This window comes from Mirounga angustirostris, unplaced genomic scaffold (genome assembly GCF_029215605.1).
Source record: "Mirounga angustirostris isolate CCGP_5_RB_7025 unplaced genomic scaffold, mMirAng1.0.hap1 SCAF_13, whole genome shotgun sequence".
NCBI lineage: Eukaryota > Metazoa > Chordata > Mammalia > Carnivora > Phocidae > Mirounga > Mirounga angustirostris.
In genome coordinates, this window is record NW_026991721.1 from 52,505,092 (window position 1) to 52,526,701 (window position 21,610).

Here is a 21,610-nt window from a genome sequence, read left to right on the forward strand (position 1 = left end):
GTAGAATTCCCCTGGAGAGCCATCTGGCCCTGGGCTCTTGTTTGTTGGGAGATTTTTGATTACTGCTTCAGTTTCCTTAGTGGTTATGGGTCTGTTCAGGTTTTTTGTTCCGTCCTGTTTCAGTTTTGGTAGTTTATACATCTCTAAGAAAGCATCCATTTCTTCCAAATTGTCTAATTTGCTGGCATATAGTTGCTCATAATATGTTCTTATAATTGTTTGTATTTCTTTGATGTTGGTTATGATCTCTCCTCTTTCATTCATGATTTTATTTATTTGGATCCTTTCTCTTTTCTTTTTGATAAGTCTGGCCAAGGGTTTATCAATCTTATTAATTCTTTCAAAGAACCCGCTCCTAGTTTTGTTGATCTGTCTACTGTTTTTTGGTTTCTATTTCATTGATTTCTGCTCTGATCTTTACTATTTCTCTTCTCCTGCTGGGTTTAGGCTTTATTTGCTGTTCTTTCTCCAGCTCCTTTAGGTGTAGGGTTAGGTTGTCTTGTCCCGAGCTGCTTTCATAATTTTCTCTTTGTCTGTGAGACTTACAAGTTTTACTATTAGATGTTGGGATGTTGACCTATTTTTATTGATTTTGAGGGGGGTTCTCTATGCCTCCTGGATTTTGATGCCTGTTTCCTTCCCCATATTAGGGAAGTTCTCAGCTATAATTTGCTCCAATATACCTTCTGCCCCTCTCTCTCTTTCTTCTTCTGGGATCCCAATTATTCTAATATTGTTTTATCTTATGGTATCACTTATCTGTTGAATTCTCCCCTCGTGATCCAGTAGTTGTGTTTGTCTCTTTTTCTCATCTTCTTTATTCTCCATCATTTGATCTTCTATATCACTAATTCTCTCTTCTGCCTCATTTATCCTAGCAGTTAGAACCTCCATTTTTTTTACTATGTTATGTTAATCACCATACATTACATCATTAGTTTTTGATGTAGTGTTCCATGATTCATTGTTTGCATATAACACCTAATGCTCCATACAGAACATGCCCTCTTAAATACCCATTACCAGGCTAACCCATCCTCCTACCCCCCTCCCCTCTAGAGCCCTCAGTTTGTTTTTCAGAGTCCATCGTCTCTCATGGTTCGTCTCCCCCTCCGATTTCCCCCCCTTCAATCATCCCCTCCTGCTATCTTCTTCTTTTTTTTTTTTTAACATATAATGTATTATTTGCTTCAGAGGTACAGATCTGTGATTCAACAGTCTTGCACACTTCACAGCGCTCACCATAGTACATACCCTCCCCAATGTCTATCACCCAGCCACCCCATCCCTTCCACCCCCCACCACTCCAGCAACCCTCAGTTTGTTTCCTGAGATTAAGAATTCCTCATATCAGTGAGGTCATACGGTACATGTCTTTCTCTGATTGAATTATTTCGTTCAGCATAACATCCTCCAGTTCCATCCATGTCGTTGCAAATGGCAAGACGTCATTCGTTTTGATGGCTGCATAATATTCCATTGTATATATATATACCACATCTTCTTTATCCATTCATTTGTCGATGGACATCTTGGTAGAGCCTTCATTTTTTATTGCACCTCATTAATATCCCTTTTGATTTCAACTTGGTTAGATTTTAGTTCTTTTATTTCTCCATAAAGGGATTCTCTAGTATCTTCCATGCTTTTTTGAAACCCAGCTAGTATCTTTATAATCGTCATTCTGAACTCTAGTTCCGACATCTTACTAATGTCCATATTGATTAGGTCCGTGGCTGTTGGAACTGCCTCTTGTTCTTGTTTTTGAGGTGAGTTTTTTCATCTTGTCATTTTATCCAGAGGAGAATAGATGAATGAGAGAACAAAATGCTAAAAGGGTAACAACGACCCCAGAAAAATATACACTAAACAAATCAGAAGAGACCCGAAACCAGGGGGAATAAAAGGAAAAAAAAAAAAAGATTTTAAAAAAGGAATCAATAAGATAAGAAGTTGGTTGAAAAAAGAAAGAAAAAAATTTTTTAAAAAAGGAGAAAATGTGATCAGGTGGGAGACTAGAACAAAGCCATACACTAGATTTAGGGTATATTTTGGTCTGTTAAAAGAAACTGTATCTCAAAATTTTAAAGAAAGAAAAACTTACATTGAATTTTTCTTCTTTCCTTTTTCAACCAACATCTTGGGAGGAGCCAAGAACTCAGGGCCCCACTCCTCAGTGAGCCCTCAGAGAAAAGCAGTCCATCACTCCTGTCTCCCTGGTCTCCGGCCGCTCTCCGAGCTCACCCGGCTTGTGACTGAGCATTTGTCTCTGGCACATGACCCCGTTTGGAGTCTCCAAACCCAGCAGATTCCTGCAGTGTTTTCCCGTGCCACTCCTCCTGGGGGAAGAAGGGGAGTCTCCCCGGATCTGCCGCTTGTTGGGTCCCGGCTCGATGAACAGCAGCCCGAATGGGCCGCAGATCACGGTTTATGACAACTCCGAGCTGAGAGCCCACTCCTCAGCTCCGTCTTTTTAGCTGGCTTCCCTGCTTTGATACCTGGGAGTTCTGCTGCACTCATGCACCCTTGGTCTTCATGTGATCCCAAGGGTCCTGAGACCACACTGTCCCAGTGAGGGTTCCATACCCCTCTTAGCCACTGGAGCAATGCCCGTCAGTGGAGCAGACTTCTAAAAGTTGCGATTTTTTTTTTTTAAGATTTTATTTATTTATTTGACAGAGAGAATGAGAGAGAGAGCACATGAGAGGGGGGGAGGGTCAGAGAGAGAAGCAGACTCCCTGCCGAGCAGGGAGCCCGATGTGGGACTCGATCCCGGGACTCCAGGATCATGACCTGAGCCGAAGGCAGTCGCTTAACCAACTGAGCCACCCAGGCGCCCTAAAAGTTGCGATTTTGTGCTCTGCTGCTCTATCACTTACTGGTAGCCGGCTGACGGAGGCTCCCTCCCTCTGCAGTGTATCTTCTTGAATATCACCTTGGATTCACTCCTCTGCATGTCCTGCCTTCCAGAAAGTGGTTGCTTTTCTGTTCATAGAATTGCTGCTATTCTTTTCTTCAATCTCCTGTTCAGTTTGTAGGTGTTCAGAATGGTTTGGTAACTATCTAGATGAATTCCTGGGACCAGAAGAAATTTAGGTCTCCTACTCCTCCACCATCTTGCTCCTCCTCCCTATATGTTGTTTTTTAAGATATAATGCTATTGTACACTTAATTGACTATAGTATAGTGTAAGCATAACTTTTATATGCACTGGAAAGCAAAAAATTCATCTGACTTGCTTTATTGTAATAATGGCTTTATTGTGGTGATCTGGAACTGAATCTGCAGTTATGTCTGAAGTGTACCTGTACTTTTTCTTTTTTGTAATGTCCTTGTTGAATCTGGGCGTGAATGTTTTGTTGGCTGTGTAAGACAAGTCAGAATATGTTCCCTCTTTGTCTATTCTCTGGAAAAGTTTGTTAAGGATTGGAAATATTTATTCCTTAAGTGTTTTGTAAATTAGCCATTTAAGCCAGCAAAGCCTGGAGGTATTTTATGAGAAGGTTTAATTATGGATTCAATTACTTTAATAAATAGATTATGGAAAGGAGGTAACTAAACACTCTTTCGAGGACAGTACAGATGTAAAAAAACTATACATTTAAGGAGATAAAGTTGTGTTTTCTTTGTCTCAATGTTTTTTTCTCTGTGAAGTGTGTAGTGTTCTGGCAGGCAGATTTTTGTTTCCCTTTGTTCAACAAATATTTATTGGCCGCCTACTATGTGCCAAACATTCTGCAAGGCAGTAAGGATATAATCATAAACATCATCCTTGATATCATGAACATTATAGTCTGTTGGGGAAGGCATACATTGAAAAGGCAATTACAAAATACTATTTATTTGTGATTGTATTGAGTCATATAGAAAAGTAGTGAACATTTGTAATGGCCACTGTTGAAGGTGGGTGAAAGGTGCTAAGCAATGTTAAGGGCACAGTTGAGCCTGGAGACTATAAATCAGTAAAGGCATCAGACCACATAGCTGGGTAATTTTTTTCCCAGCCATGCTGTCCAGCAAAGACTTATTTATGCACGGAGAAGGTAAGTGGTTGGATCCATTCCATATTGAAGATTTGCAAGATAGTTAGAGTAAAAGGATGAGGAAATGAGGTCACTGATATTGTTGGGACACATATACAATTCCCAAGAACAGTTCTGATTCAGTCCTAGTGCCTAGAAGTCAGGAGATTCTTTCTGTTTCCCCAGATCGTGGTTCTGCTAGTGATTCTGATATGCTCATTTTTTTTGTGGATTTTATGCAAGTACTGGGAAGAAAGGTGGCTGACAGCTGGGCTGTCACTGCAGGTAAGCATCATCCTATAGGTCTAGCGCTGTCTGTCTAGATGTATTCAACCTAACTTTTGGCTTTCTCCCAGATCTTTGCTCCCTACGTGCACCTGAGCAGCATAACTGTGATGGTTATCCTTTCCTGGCCTGTAGGCTTCTACTTGATCCATTTGGAAGAAGAAGGTATGTCATGTGGTAGAATCTTACCTGTTTCTTTGAGCTTTGACTTTAGCTTGTATTCTCTATTAGCAAAATGCGAGTTTGGTAGATTGCCACCAGTACACCTCTTTGAAATTCATTTAGCTTGTTACTCCTACATGCTCTTTGTGGTCGAACTCACAACCATATGTGGCTTGTCATAGCATTTCCCTAGCCATTTCTTAAGAGGGATTCTTCTAGAAAAATAAGAATTTTCTCTATGTTGTTATAGATTGTCTGGGAATGGATTAAGGGTGGGGTGAGAATAGAGGTACATTTTAATTTTATTTGACCAGAATGATTGTACAAGTCACATTAAGTTTAGTTTGTATCAGATATTACTAGTTTCAACTAATGAACTTATGATAGGTCCGGATATCCCTTGTTCCATCCTAGTAATTCAAAGCAGTCTCCCGTGAGTCCCTGACTCACAGCAGAAGCAGAAATGTCTGCCTCAGCCACTGATTGCCTCTCCATTCCTAATATGGAAACAAAAGAGAATCAGAGCTGTATACTAAGTCGTTTTGAGAATAAAATTTTCTCGTAGCACCTTTACTAAAAAAGTAGGATCTTCCTTTCTTTACTGTCTCTCTTTTTACTCTTGGTTAAATAAGTAGTGTTTGCTTCCTGACTTGTGGGAGGATGCAGGCAAAAGAAAGACTGGATTGATACTTTTGCCATTGTGTGCTTGTACATGCGTGTATGAGTAAGTGGAAGTAAATTTTAGGCAATATTTCTGGGGCAGGATCTTAAAAGAGATAGTAATGAACTCTTTTTCATTTCCTAAATTTTAGCTAGAATCAGAAGATACAAGATGACCTATTATGACAGAGAAAGAACCAAGAGATGTAATATACTCACAAAGTTGAGAGGTTAGAGCTGGATATCTAGATTTGCAAGTGATTGGAGCATAAGTGGTAACTTAAAAATATGCAAATGTGTAAAATTCTCAGAGGTCTAAAATAGTAAGTGTTGGGGAAATGACCAGTGATAACAGATATTGTGGACAGGCTGTGTGTGGGGGGGGGTGTGTAGGAGAGAGAGAAAGAGGAGCAAATACCTAATATTTATTGATTACCTATTATGACTCATTACTGTTATATCAATTCTATGAGGTAGATTTTAGTAGCAAGAAACCTCCATTTTTCAGAATGAAGAAAATGAAGATGCAGAGAGGTTAAACAACATGTCCTTAGTCACACAATTAGAAATTGGTAGACTGTGGCTTTGAACTAAGATTTCTGTCAACTAGTGCTCCTTCCACTATTTTGCAGTGTCTTAAATATGGGCATTTTAGGCTTATCTTTACAGGCTTCAGGGCTTTCTCAGAACCAGCCAAACTACTCTTCCTTCTGAGAAGGTATTCCTTAACATTTTCTCCATCTTATGTCCTTCACAGTTCATTCCTTTATAAATTTAGAGTTCCAGTAATTTTTTCTTAATGGTATTGCTGATGTTTGGATATCCCTATACTTTAAAATCACTGAAAATAAGCAGGGATGTGACAGAAATAGAGAGTAAATCAGCCAGTCCACAGAGTCAATGAAACCAATAGACTGGGTATTTACTGTTGGGTAGTTAGTTGCTTGAGATGGTTCTCCATCCCACTTCTGCTTTGTTCTCACTTCTCTCTCTTCCAACTTTTTCAGCTCTACAGGTGGCTATTGGATTGCCTTTTTTCCTTATCCTTTTATGTCTCTATGTTATGCCACTGGGGATTCATTCTCCCTGCATTCAGGAGGAGGGTAAATTGGGACCCAAGCCAGACTTCTTTGGACATAGAGGTGCACCCATGGTAGGTCTGAGCATGGGTGGGTAGAGGTATACATGGGGTGTGTGGGTGAGAGAATGGGACCTCAGAAGCATGGTAACCCCTGGAAAGGAAAAGGGGTTGGCTTGAAATGACAAGAATGAGTTAATTGTAGAGGTTGAATATGAACCCAATCACCTAACTTATTTTTCTGTACTGCGCCCAGTGACATTACCTCAGATGAGCAAAGTCCCAGAATCTGGGTAGAGGAGAATATAGGGAGGCTCTTTGAAAAAAGAGCCAAGGCATCCAAACTCATTTTCCTAAAGCCCTTTCATTACTGGGCTCCCTCCCAGCCATAAAAGGGATATTGAGGGAAAAGACCCTGAGGCATGGTGACTGATGTTATTTTCTTCCACAGCTGGGGCCTGAGAATACCATGATGTCCTTTGAGAAAGCTGTTGAACAAGGGGCCTATGGGCTGGAGAGTGATGTACAATTAAGGTAGGAAAGCAGGGGCTGGGGTGGGGAGGAGTTAAGGCCAATGCCATGGAAGACAAGTAGGGACCCAAGTTGTAGAGAGGGCAAGCCCTGGGAAGTTTCTCCTGTGTTCGTATGGCACATATGCACAGAGCACACACACAAACCACTTCTTCCTTACAAACCATATATCTGTACCCCTACATTCTCAAACATAGTCTCATAAATCATACACACACTATATAGTCTCCATATATAATTCAAATTTGTCCTCATTGCAAACCATGCTGACATTTTAACCCCATGCACTACCTTAGCAATCTACTTAATGTTCCCTGGGCACCTACTGTATTCCAGGCCTTCTTCTGGGTGCTAGAGAGGGGCAAATAATATGTAGCCCTGCCTAAGAGATGTTTCTAGCCAGTGAAGGAGACATAGCATGTTTAAAAACAGAGTATAAAACCATTGTGGTGAGTTCTTCCAGAGAAGAATTAGTCAAATGCAGTGGAACCTCAATGAAGGGAAAGACCACTGTGGCCTTAGAATTGTGTTTATGTTATCTTGAGGAAAATATATTATTTTACCAATCAAAGGTGGGGAAAGAAGGTATTCTGGGTAAATGCAACAGTTTATTCAAAGGAATCTAAATGAGAAATAACAAGTTTGTAGATCAGCAAGCTAACCTGTATGGATTCCTAAAGTGATATGCTTTGGGGACAGGAGAGGGCTATGTGAGGAGGAGGTATGGCTGTAAGGCTCACTGAGGCTGGATCAAAGAGATCCCTAAATGTGTAATGGGCAGCTATGGTAGATTTTAGAGGATATATTTATTGTTTTAGAAAGACTTATTGCGAAGTATATGAGGGAGAATTGTCAGGGAGATGGATGGTAGGCTGTAGCATTGTCCAAAGGGAAACAAAAGAAGACTTGGATCAGAGCAGGGGCGAGGACAAAAGACATGCTTTGCTGTAGAACCTATATGTACCTGAGCAGCTGGAAGTGGAAAGGCTTCATCTCTAGCATGGGTATTTTAGATAATGTGGTGTGTACAAACTGCCTTTACAGCCCTTCTAAGGGGGAAACAGAAGAGAAATGAACCTTCTATTTCACAGATGAGGAAATGTATTTTGAACCTAGATTCAAATAAGAGAAATATATTACTGAAGTCATAAGGCTAGAATGTACATAATAAATCTGGAATTAGAACTAGATTTTCTGACCCCTGAGTGGGGTTCTTGATGTTACCCAACAATGACAGCTGTTTCATGCAGAATGTTTGACTCAGGATTGAAAATGGATAGTCTATCAGAGCTGGGTTCATTTGTTGAAATGCCTCTTGTCCACGGCAAAATGTGGTAAAGGTGCTGAGTCGGTGAACCCTGGCGTCTTACTCTCTCCTGTTACTTCTGTGACTTCAACTTTGATGTAGGTGACCCTTCCAACCCCTCAGTTTCTTTGCTCATTGTCCCTGCACCATCCACATTCATGGTCATACCCTAAGCTTTATGATTACCAAAAATTGCATATCAGCCAGAGTCCAGTCAGGACATGAATAGCACACCAGTAACTTGAACAGGAAAAATGTAATATCAAGAATTAATAAGTATTAAAATGTGGCTAACTACCAAAAGAGGTAAGAGGATCCTGGGGAGTACAAAAGTATCAAGTACAGCTACTGGAACTTCTGTTCCAGATGAAATGCAATAAGCACATTCCACCCTATTTTTTCAGAGTTACCAAAAAACAAAACAAACAAAAATGGACAAAATTCACCTACTTAAAAGTGCACATCCTGCCCACTACTTTCAAGAATAAGAGATGTAGCTGACTTTCCTAACACAAAGAAACAGACACAGAGAGCTAGGCAAAATGAAGAGACAGAGGAATATGTCACAAATGAAAGAACAGGACAAAAACACAGGAAGAGAACTAAGCAAAACAGATACAAGTAATATGCCTGAGAGAGACAGAAAACATAAAGAACCATTCAGAGTTGAAGAACACAATCAATAAAAATATACTTGATGAAATAAATAGCAGGCTGAAAGCAGAGGAACAATTTAATGAACTAGAAGAGTAATGGAAAACAATCAAACTGAACAAATGAGGAAAAAAGATTTATGAACATGAGAATAGACTTAGGGAACTCAGTGAGTCCATCAAGCGTAATAACATTCACATTATAGGGTTCCCAAAAGAAGAGAGAGAAAAGGGGGCAGAAAATTTATTTGAAGAATTAAGAGCTGAAAACTTCCCTAATCTGGCAAAGGAAACAGGTAGCAAGATCCAGGAGGCACAGAGATCCCCCCACCAAAAATCAGCCAAAGTAAGTCCACACCAAGACACATAGTAATCAAAATGGCATAACGTAGTGATAAAGCAAAAAAAATTGTGAAAACAGCAAGAGCAAACACAGCTATATACAAGAGAAACCCTGTGTCAGATGTTTCAGCAGAAACTGCAAGCCAGAAGCGAGTGATATAATATAGTCCAAGTGCCGAAACGGAATAATCAACAGCCAAGAATACTCTTTCCAGCAAGGCTATCATTCAGAATAGGAGAGATAAAGAGTTTCTCAAACAAAAACTAAAGTTCATGACCACTAAACCAGCCCTTCATGAAATATTAAAGGGGACGCTTTGAGTGGAAAGGAAAGACCATAAGTGAGAGTATGAAAAGTAGGAAACACAAGAACAGTAAAAATAAGTATTTCTGGTTCAGGAAAAGATGGCGGAGGAGTAGGGACCCTATTCCAACCAGTCCCTGGAATTGAGCTGGATATCTACCAGACCACTCTGAACACCCACAAAATCAGCCTGAGATGTAAGAAGACATATCTGGATCTCTACAAACAGAATATCGCAGGCGGTTGGTTTCGAGGTATGAAGCTGGGAGCCGTGATTCCGCGGGCACATATCCGAAGATAAACGGAAGGGGGAGGGATCCTACACCGCCAGTGTGATAAAGCCTCCCACGCTGGGGACAGGGCACAGACTCGCAGACCGGTAGCAGTGGGGAAAGGACTTTAGGGCATCTCCCCAGACTGAAACCTGGAGCGGCAGTGCTGCTCGTGCAAACTGGGGATGGCTGGCAGTTTTAGAAGGACAAAGGGCAGAGACGTGCCCCAACCTCAAGGTGAGGACTGGGAGAACTGCTGAGGGGTGCACAACCCAGGATGCTGCAGTTTATTGCAGCACAGACAGAAACAGAGGTACTGTACTGTAGAGCTCACTGAAGAACAGACTGCGATCTCTCTGCTCTGAGGCAGAGGGTTGGAAATGATCTCTTCTGCTCAGACTCTCAGAAGAGACACAGAAAGCTGCCAGGGAAAGCCGCCAGAGAATAAAAGCCTCCCCAAAACCGGTTTTCACTGAGCCCATCCCCCGCCACAGGGGGCAGGGCAACTCTGCCCAAACAGGGTTGCCTGAGTAACAGTGCGGCAGGGCCCTCCCCCAGAAGACAGGCTGGGAGAACAAAAGGCTGGCAACCGTAAGGTCCCTATAAAACAGGTGCATCTTGCTTGGGTTTTGGTCAATAATTTGGACTCTGTACATTCCCTCAGCCATCCCTCAACAGAATAACTAGGAGGAGGAACCCCCAAAATAGGAAAGACTCAGAGACTGTGACTTCTGCCGCAGATTTACAAATGGATACAGATATAACCAAGATATTGTAGATGGAATTCAGGGTAGCACTTGTGAAGACAATAGCTAGAATGGAGAAATTGATTAATGGCAACATAAAGTCTCTAAGGGCAGAAATGAAAGCTGAACTGGCAGAACTTAATAATGCTATCAATGAGATCCAATTCAATCTAGATAAAACGGCTAGGGTAAGCGAGGCAGAAGACCGAATTAGTGATCTAGTAGAAGACCAATTAATAGAAAAGAAGAAAAAACAGGAGGCCAGGGAAAAACAACTCAAAATCTGTGAAAATAGAATCAGAGAAATTAGTGACACCATGAAACATTCCAATGTCAGAATTATTGGGATCCCTGATGGGTGGAGGGAAAGGACTAGAAGATATATTTGAGCAAATCGTAGCTGAGAACTTCTCTAATCTGGGGAATGAAACAAACATTCGTGTCCTAGAGGCAGAGAGGACCCTTCCCAAGATCAAAGAAAACAGGCCAATGCCCTAACATGTAATAGTAAAACTCGCAAATCTTAGAACCAAGGAAACCATCTTAAGGGCAATTAGGGGGAAGAGATTCCTTAAGTACAGAGGGAGGAACATCAGAATAACATCAGACCTATCCACAGAGACCTGGCAAGCCAGAAACGGCTGGCAAGATATATTCAGGGTACTAAACGAGAAGAACATGCAGCCAAGAATACTTTATCCAGCAAGGCTGTCATTTAGAATGGATGGATAGATGCAGAACTTCCAAGACTGGCAGAAACTGAAAGAATATGTGACCACTAAGCCGGCCCTGCAAGAAATATTAAGCGGGGTTCTATAAAAGGAGAAAGACCCCAAGAGTGATATAGAACAGAAATTTATAGAGACAATCTGTAGAAACACGGTGTTCATAGGCAACATGACGACAATAAATTCATATCTTTCAATAATCACTCTCAACGTGAATGGCCTAAATGCTCCCATAAAATGGCACAGAGTTGCAGATTGGCTAAAAAGACAGGATCCATCCATATGCTGTCTACAAGAGACTCATTTTGAACCTAAAGATACATCCAGACGGAAAGTGAAGGGATGGAGATCCATCTTCCATGCCAGCGGACCTCAAAAGAAAGCTGGGGTAGCAATTCTTATATCAGACAAGGTAGATTTTAAGCTAAAGACTGTGGTTAGAGACACAGAAGGACACTATATCATTCTTAAAGGGTCTATCCAACAAGAAGATCTAACAATTGTAAATATCTATGCCCCCAACATGGGAGCATCCATCTACATAAGCCAACTGTTAAACAAAATGAAGAGTCATATTGATAACAATAAGTTAATTGTAGGAGACCGCAATACTCCACTCTCAGCAATAGACAGATCATCTAAGCAGAAAATCAACAAAGAAACAAGAGCTTTGAATGACACACTGGACCAGATGGACCTCATAGATATATATAGAACATTCCACCTGAAAACAACAGAATACTGATTCTTCTCAAGCACACACGGAACTTTCTCCAGAATAGACCACATACTGGGTCACAAATCAGGTCTCAATTGATACCAAAAGATTGAGATTATTCCCTGCATATTCTCAGACCATAATGCTTTAAAACTGGAACTCAATCACAAGAAAAATTTGGAAGAAATTCAAACACATGGAAGCTAAAGACCTCTGCTCATAATGTTTGGGCCAACCAAGAAATCAAAAAAGAACTTAAACAATTCATGGAAACCAATGAGAATGAAAATACATCAGTCCAAAACCTATGGGATACTGCAAAGGCGGTCCTAAGGGGAAAATACATAGCCATCTGAGCCTCACTCAAAAAAATAGAAAAATCCCGAATTCACCAACTAACTTTACATCTTAAAGAACTAGAGAAAAAGCAACAAACGATGCCTAAGCCATGCATTAGAAGAGAAATAATTGGGATTAGAGCAGAGGGCGCCTGGGTGGCTCAGATGGTTAAGTGTCTGCCTTTGGCTCAGGTCATGATCTCAGGGTCCTGGGATTGAGTCCCGCATCGGGCTCCCTGCTCCTTGAGAGCCTACTTCTCCCTCTGCCTTTCTCTCTCACTCTGTCTCTCATGAATAAATAAATAAAATCTTAAAAAAAAAATAAGATTAGAGCAGAGATCAATGAATTAGAAACCAGAAACACAGTAGATCAGATCAATGAACTAGAAGCTGGTTCTTTGAAAGAATTAATAAGATCAATAAACCACTGGCCGGACTTATCCAACAGAAAAGAGAAAGGACCCAAATTAATAAAATTATAAATGAAAGGGGAGAGATCATGACTAACACCAAAGAAATAGAAACAATTATTAGAAATTATTATAAACAACTATATGCCAATAAGTTGAGCAACCTGGAATAAAAGGATGCCTTCCTGGAAACGTATGAACTCCCAAGACTGAAACAGACTGAAACTGACAACCTGAATCGGTCAGTAACCAGTAACAAGATTGAAGTAGTGAACAAAAACCTCCCAAAATTCAGGAGTCCAGGGCCTGATGGATTCCCTGGGGAATTCTACCAAACATTCAAAGGAGAAATAATACCTATTCTCCTGAAGCTGTTTCAGAAAATAGAAACCTTTAGAAAGAAAGCTTCCAGACTCATTCTATGAGGCCAGCATTACCTTAATCCCCAAACCAGGCAAAGACCCCATCAAAAAGGAGAATTTCAGACTGATATCCCTGATGAACATGGATTCCAAAATTCTCAACAAAATCCTAGCTAATAGGATCCAACAATACATTAAGGATCATCCACCACAACCAAGTGGGATTTATTTCCTGGATGCAAGGGTGGTTCAACATTTGCAAATCAATCAATGTGCTAGAATACATTAATAAGAGGAGAAAGAAGAACCATATGGTCCTCTCAATTGATGCAGAAAAAGCATTTGACAAAATACAGCATCCTTCCCTGATTAAAAGTCTTCAGAATATAGGGATAGAGGGAACATTCCTCAAGTTCATAAAATCTATCTATGAAAAACCTGCAGCGAATATCATCTTCAATGGGGAAAAACTGAGAGCCTTTCCCTTAAGATCAGGAACACGACAAGGATGCCCACTCTCGCCACTATTGTTCAACGTAGTACTAGAAGTCCAAGCAACAGCAATCAGACAACAAAAAGAAATAAAAGGTATTCAAACTGGCAAAGAAGAAGTCAAACTCTCTCTCTTCACAGATGTCTTGATACTTTATGTGGAAAATCCAAGACTCCACCCCCAAATTACTAGAACTCATCCAGCAATTCAGTAATATGGCAGGATACAAAATCAATGCACAGAAGTCAGTTGCTTTCTTATACACTAACAATGCCACTGTAGAAAGAGAAATTAGAGAAAAGATTCCATTTACAATAGCACCAAAAACCATAAGATACCTCGGAATAAACTTAACAAAAGAGGTAAAAGATCTGTACTCTAGGAACTACAGAACACTCATGAAAGAAACTGAAGAAGACACAAAAAGATGGAAAAACATTCCATGCTCAAGGATCGGAAGAATAAATATTGTTAAAATGTCTATGCTACCCAGAGCAATCTATACCTTCAACGCCATCCTGATCAAAATTCCAATGACATTTTTCAAAGTGCTGGAATAAACAATCCCAAAATTTATATGGAATCAGAAAAGACCCTGAATCACCAAGGAAATGTTGAAAAAGAAAAACAAAGCTGGGGCATCATGTTGCTGATTTCAAGCTATATTACAAAGCAGTGATCACCAAGACAGCATGGCACTGGCACAAAAACAGACATATATACCAATGGAACAGAATAGAGAGCCCAGATATGGACCCTCAACTCTGTGGTCAAATAATTTTTGACAAAGCAGGAAAAAATATGCAGTGGAAAAAAGACAGTCTCTTCAATAAATGGTGCTGGGGAAATTGGACAACCTATATACAGAAGAATAAAACTCAGCCATTCTCTAACACCATACACAAAGATAAATTCAAAATGGATGAAAGACCTCAATGTGAGTTGGGAATCCATCAAAATCCTAGAGGAGAACATAGGCAGTAACCTCTTTGACATCAGCCACAGCAACTTCTTTCAAGATACATCTCCAAAGGCAAGTGAAACAAAAGCAAAAATGAACTTTTGGGACTTCATCAAGATAAAAAGCTTCTGCACAGCAAAGGAAGCAGTCAACAAAACAAAGAGGCAGCCCAGAGAATGGGAGAAGATATTTGCAAATGACACTACAGACAAAGCACTGATTTCCAAGATCTATAAAGCACTTCTCAAACTCAACACCCAAAAAACAAATAATCAAATCAAAAAATGGGCAGAAGACATGAACAGATACTTCTCCAAAGAAGACATACAATGGCTAACAGACACATGAAAAAATGTTCATCATCATTAGCCATCAGGGAAATTCAAATCAAAACCACATTGAGATACCACCTTACACCAGTTAGAATGGCAAAAATTGACAAGGCAAGAAACAACAAATGGAGAGGTTGTGGAGAAAGGGGAACCCTCTTACACTGCTGGTGGGAATGCAAGTTGGTACAGCCACTTTGGAAAACATTGTGGAGGTTCCTCAAAATTTAAAAATAGAGTTACCCCATTGACCCAGCAATTGCACTACTGGGTATTTACCCCCAAAACACAGATGTAGTGAAAAGAAGAGCCATATGCACCCCAATGTTCATAGCAGCAATGTCCACAATAGCCAAACTGTGGAAAGAGCTGAGATGCCCTTCAACAGACGAATGGATAAAGAAGATGTGGTCCATATATACAATGGAATATTACTCAGCCATCAGAAAGGATTAATACCCAACTTTTGCATCAACATGGATGGGACTAGAGGAGATTATGCTAAGTGAAATAAGTCAAGCAGAGAAAGTCAATCATCATATTGTTTCAGTTATTTGTGGTAAGGAATAGCATGGAGGACATTAGGAGAATGAAGGGAAAAATGAAGGAGGGGGGAATCGGACAGGAGACAAACCATGAGAGACTGTGGACTCTGAGAAACAAACTGAGGGTTTTAGAGGGGAGGCGGGTGGGGGGGATGGGTTAGCCTGGTGATGGGTATTGAGGGCCCATAGTGCATGGAGCACTGGGTGTTATACGAAAATAATGAATTGTGGATCACTACATCAAAAACTAATGATGTATGGTGACTAACATAACACAGTAAAATTAAATTAAATTTTTAAAAAAGTATTTCTGTAAAAAAAACAGTCAAGGGATTCATGAAAGGATGTAAAATATGACACCATATACTTAAAATGGGAAAAAAGGAGTAAAGAATGGGTTTGAACTTAAATGATAGTCAACTTAGTGTAGACCGCTTTATGCAGAAGATGTTATATACAAACCTAATGGTAACCACAAATTAAAAACCACTAATAGGTATGCAAAGAATAAAGAGGAAGGAGTCCAAGTATATCACTAAGAAAACCAGCAAATCATAAAAGAGAGAGAAGAAAGGATCAGAGAAAAACTACAAAACAACCAGTAACAAAAAGTCAAACATATCTATCAGTAATTACTTTGAATGTAAATGACTAAATGTTCCAATCAAAAGCCATAGGGTGACCAAGTGGATAAAAAAAAAAAAAAGACCCATCTATATGCTGCCTACACAGGATATTTTCAGACCTCAAGAAGCCTGCAAATTGAAAGTGAGGGACTGGAAAAACATTTATCATGCAGATGGATGTCCAAAGAAATCCAGAGTCCCAATACTTATATTGGGCAAAATAAACTTTTTTCATGTTTTAAAAAAATTTAAATTTTTTTTAATTCTAGTGTAGTTAATATACGGTGTTATATTAGTTTGAGGTGTACAATATAGTGATCAGAAGTTCAAGGGGTGCCTCGGTGGCTCAGTCAGTTAAACGGCTGCCTTTGGCTCAGGTCACGGTCCCGGGGTCCTGGGATTGAGCCCTGCATCGGGCTCCCTGCTCAGCGGGGAGTCTGCCTCTCCCTCTCCCTCTGCAGCTCCCCCTGCTTATGCATGCTCTTGCTCTCTCTGTCTCTCATTCTCTGTCAAATAAATAAAACCTTAAAAAAAATGTTCTATGCATTACTCAGTGCTTATCATGTTAAGTGTACTCTTACTCCCTTTCACCTATTTCACCCACCTCCCTACCCACCCCCCTCTAGTAATCTTCTATTTGTTCTCTATGTTAAGAGTCTGATTCTTGGTTTGTCTCTTTTTTTTCCTTTGTTCATTTGTTTCTTTTTTTAAAATAATTTAAATTTTAAGTAGTTAACATACAGTGCAATATTGGTTTCTGGAGTAGTATTCAGTGATTCATCACTTACATACAACACCCAGTGCTCATCATAACAAGTGCCTTCCTCAATACCCAACACCCATGTAGCCCATCCCCCACCCTCAGTTTGTTCTCTATCGTTAAAGTCTCTTATGGCTTGTTACTTATATTGGGCAAAATAAACTTTAAAACAAAGAGTGTAACAAGAGACAAAGAAGGACAGTCTATAATAATAAAGGTGACAATCGAAGAGGATGATGTAACAATTTTAAGTATTTATGTACCAAACGTGGGATCACCCAGATACATAAAACAGTTAATAACAAACACAAACTAATTGATAGTAATACAATAACAGTAGGGGACATTAACACCCCACTTACATTGGTGGATAGATCATGCAAACAAAAAATCAAAAAGGAAACAATGGCTTTGAATGACACACTGGACTAGATGGATTTCATAGATATATTCAGAACATTCCATCCTAAAACAGCAGAATACACATTCATTTCAAGTGCACACGGAACATTTTCCAGTATAGATCATGTATTATGGCAAAAAACAAGCCCCCAAAATTTCAAAGAGATCTAAGTCATACCATGCATCTTTTCTGACCATAATACTGTAAAACTAGAGATCAACCACAAGAAAAAAGTTGAAAAGAACACAAATACGTGGGGGTTAAATAACATGCTAGTAAACAGTGAATGGGTCAACCAAGAAATCAAAGAGGAAGTTAAAAAACTACATGGAAACAAATGAAAACAAAAACACAGTGGTCCAAAATCTTTGGGATGCAGCAAAAGTGGTTCTAATAGAGATGTTTATAGCAATACAGGCCTACCTCAAGAAGCAAGAAAAATTTCCAATAAACAATCTAACCTTACACCCAAAGGAGCTAGAAGAACAACAGACAAAACCCCAAACCAGCAGAGGGAAGGAAATAGTAAAGATTGGAGCAGAAATAATGATATAGAAACTGAAAAAAACAAACAGATAAATGAAACCAGGAGCTGGTTCTTTGAAAAGATCAACAAAATTGATATACCTCTAGCTAGACTCATTAAAAAAAGAAAGAAAAAGAAAAGGGAAAAGACTCCAACAAAATCACCAATGAAAGAGGGAAAATGGTAACCAACACCACAGAAATACAAACAGTTGTAAGTAAATATTATGAAAAACTGTATGCCAACAAATAAGACAACCCCCCAAAATTGATAAGTTCCTAGAAACATACATTGTACCGAAAGTGAAACAGGAATAGAAAATTTAAACAGACTGATTACTAAGGAGATTGCATCTGTAATAAAAAACTCCCAAAAAACAAAAGTCCAGGACCAGATGGCTTCACAGGTGAATTCTACCAAACATTTTAAGAAGACTTAATACCTATTCTTCTCAAACTATTCCAAAAAATAGAAGGAAAACTTCTAAATTCATTCTATGAGGACAGTATCACCCTGATAACAAAACCAGATAAAGGCACAACAAAAAAAACTACAGGCCAATATCTCTCATGAACTTAGATGCAAAAATCCTCAATAAAATGCCACCAACTCAACATCAAAAAACAAACAATCCAATGAAAAATGGGCAGAAGACATGAACAGACATTTCTCCAAAGAAGACATCCAGATGGCCAAGAGACACATGAAAAGATGCTCAACATTGCTCATTATCAGGGACATGCATATCAAAACTACAATGAGATTATCACCTCACACCTGTCAGAATGGCTAAAATAAGAAACAGAAGAAACAACAGGTTTTGGAGAGGATGTGAAGACAAACACTTGTACACTGTTAGTTGGAATGCAAAGTGGTGTAGCCACTGCAGAAAACAGTATGGAGGTTCCTCAAAAAGTTAAAGATAGAACTACCCTCTGATCCAGTAATTGCACTAATGAGTATTTACCCCCAAAATACAAAAACCCACTAATTCAATGGGATGTATGCACCCCTGTGTTTATAGCAGCATTATTTACAATAGCCAGGTTATGTAATCAGCCCAAGTCACCATTGATAGATGAATGGATAAAGAAGATGTGGTTTAAGTATACAATGGAATACTATTCAGCCTTAAAAAAAAATGAAATCTTGCCATTTACAACAGTATGGATGGAGCTATAGAGTATAATGCTATGTGAAATAAGTCAGAGAAAGACAAACACCATACGATTGCACTCATATGTAGAATTTAGAGGAAAAAAAAATAAATGAGCAAAGAGGAAAAAGACCAAGAAACAGCTTCTTAACTATAGAGAATCGACTGAGGTTACCAGTGGGGAGATGGGTGGAGGGATGGGTGAAACAGGTGATGGGGATTAAGGACGGCACTTGCTGTGATAAGCACTGGGTATGGAAGTGTTGAATCACTATATTGCACACCTGAAACTAATATTACACTGTATCTTAACCCTACTGGAATTAAAAAAAAAAACAACAACACCTTTCCTCTTTTCTCCCTTCCCTCAGCCCCTGGTAACCACCATTCCAGTTTCTGTTTCTATGACTTTGACTACTGTAGATACCACATATGAGTGGATCATACAGTATTTGTCTTTTTTGTGACTGTCTTATTTCACTTAGCATAATGTTCTCAAGTTTCATCCATGTTAAAGCATGTGATAGGATTTCCTTCCCTTTTCAGGCTGAATAATATTCTATTGTGCGTATATAATACATTTTACTTATCTATTCATTTGCCGATGGACATTTGGATTGCTTGCACGTCTTGCTATTTTGAATAATGCTGCTATGAACAGGAGTCTACAAATATATTTTCTAGACCTTGCTTTAAATTCTTTTGGGCATATACTCAGAAGTAGGAATTGCTGAAACACAGTAATTCTGTGTTTAATTATCTGAGGAAATGCTATGCTTGGAGAAAGGGATTTTTAAAACATGTATATAAAATCCTGGGCAGACCTTTGTGTAACCCATGCATGAAACCTTACAGAAACAACACAGCAGATTTGATAACTGAATGTTGGTCCGGAATACCATCCAGGTTTTAGATTTACTTCTGGGTAGCACATAATGGGAAAGGCCAGAAAAGCATTGCAAAGCCTTTGAAAACTAAACTGACTTTGGAACTATGGTCTACAAACGTGGGCCAGGACATGTGTGCCTAATACATTGACTGCTAAAATAAATATAAATAGCAATGAGGATTTCATCAAAATGCCAAGGATACAGTCCAAAGTTTTCCTCATCCCAAAACCTACAAAAATCTCAGCTTGAATGAGAAAAGGCAATTAACAGATATCACCACCAAGAGAAACAGATGTTGGAATCATCTGAGAGTTTTAAATCAGCTGTCATAATGTATCTCAAACAAATTGTGGACACTCATTAAGCAAATAAAACAGTAGAATGTATTAGCAAAGAAACAGAAGGAATAAAGAAGAACCTATGGAAATAAAATTTCTTTAGAGAAAAGAAAGTGATTTAAAATGTCAACTTGTTTATATATATCAAATCATTATGTTATACATCTTAAACAAATACAATGACATGTCAGTTATATCTCAGTAAAATGAGAGGAGTCACCCTCTTAGCATTTGAATTCCTCCCTCATTTAAAAAACAGTTTTAATATGGCTTCCAGAGTATCATACTGTCCTGATTTTCTTCCTTTCTGGATTGTTTCCTAAATGGTTTTCTTTGATCACTCCTGCCATCTCTTCTTACTCTCAAAATTGTGGAATTTTTGATAAAATATTTAAAAAGGAAATCTCATCTCTACCCCCAAAGTGAACTTGTTTTGACAGTGTTCACCCCATTTTGTAAAATTGCAAACATGTTGTTTTAATGATATGTCAAATTTGTTTATATGAAACTTTCATTTGAATATGATATTTTTAAGACACAGTTGAAAAGGAGGCGTGTCTATATGTCAAAAGCAAGTAATATGAAGTGGTATTTAGCATCTAAGAGAGAAAGCCTATGGGAGACCCTGATAAGAATCTATTGCAAAGACTCTTGGCTGCTGAAGGTTTATTTATAGCATAAAGGCCCAGTTAGATACCCTCACTAAGCGTGGAGCAACACCTCTTAGAGAACACTGAGTCATGTTTTCTGAAACAACGTTGACCTCATGTGAGCCAAAAGGAGAAATGTTGACTCACTGGGAGTCAAAGGAAGCTGAGGCACAGAGGCTGAAAGATTGCAGTAAGCTTCGGTGAGATTTACTGCCCCATTCCTTCCCCACCAACTCAATTCTTACTTAATATTTTAGGGGAAATAAGTGTAAATGTTGTATTTAGTGTGTGTGTGTGTGTGTGTGTGTGCGTGCGCGCATGTGAACATTATGTATGTGTGTAAGAGAGAGTTCAGTAATTTCTTTCAGTATTGCCTACCCTTGAACATCCATGATGAACAAAATGTCAGATATTTTAGTACAGATGTGCCATGCCAAACCATAACAGAGCCCGAGGCAAAAGGTAAAGTCTGTAATTCTGTCTGTATTTGAAATTTAATTATTTTGTTTGTCATGGATTTTTTCATTTATATAATTTTTAAAAGATTTATTTGATAGAGCATGCATGCAAGAACGAGCAAGGGGTGGGGCAGAAGGAGAGAGAGAGAGAGAGAATCTCAAGCACACTCCCCGCTGAGTGCCGAGCTGGATAGGGAGCTCGATTCCAGGAGCCTGAGATCATGACCTGAGCTGAAATCAGGAGTTGGATGCTCAACCAACTGAGCCACCCAAGTGCCCCATCATTAATTTAGATTTTTTTAAAATATTGCATTAAAACAGTATTTATCTTGATTACTGAATATTTGGCACCTTCCTTCCATTTTTACACCTGGTGCACTACTATTTTGCTATCTATTTTTCTCATTTTTTATCTCACTTTAGATTAATGGAGTACTTTTTACGACTTTATCTCCCCTTATTAGCTATACTTTTTTATTTTTTTAGTGGTTGCACTAGAGTTACAATATGATGTTTAACCTCTCACCTCTGACTTAAATATTATACAGTTTTTGTGTG

General features: G+C 39.1%; 1 protein-coding gene across 1 annotated transcript in view; it reads left to right on the forward strand.

The window, feature by feature from the left end:
- Window positions 1–21,610, forward strand: part of GDPD4 (glycerophosphodiester phosphodiesterase domain containing 4) — a 107,999-nt gene that overhangs the window by 25,110 nt on the left and 61,279 nt on the right. The window contains exons 4-8 of the mRNA XM_064575849.1: window positions 4,209–4,307; window positions 4,379–4,472; window positions 5,282–5,359; window positions 6,137–6,282; window positions 6,659–6,741. Of these exons, the coding sequence (XP_064431919.1) occupies window positions 4,209–4,307; window positions 4,379–4,472; window positions 5,282–5,359; window positions 6,137–6,282; window positions 6,659–6,741 (500 nt within the window). The remainder of the gene's footprint in view (window positions 1–4,208; window positions 4,308–4,378; window positions 4,473–5,281; window positions 5,360–6,136; window positions 6,283–6,658; window positions 6,742–21,610) is intronic.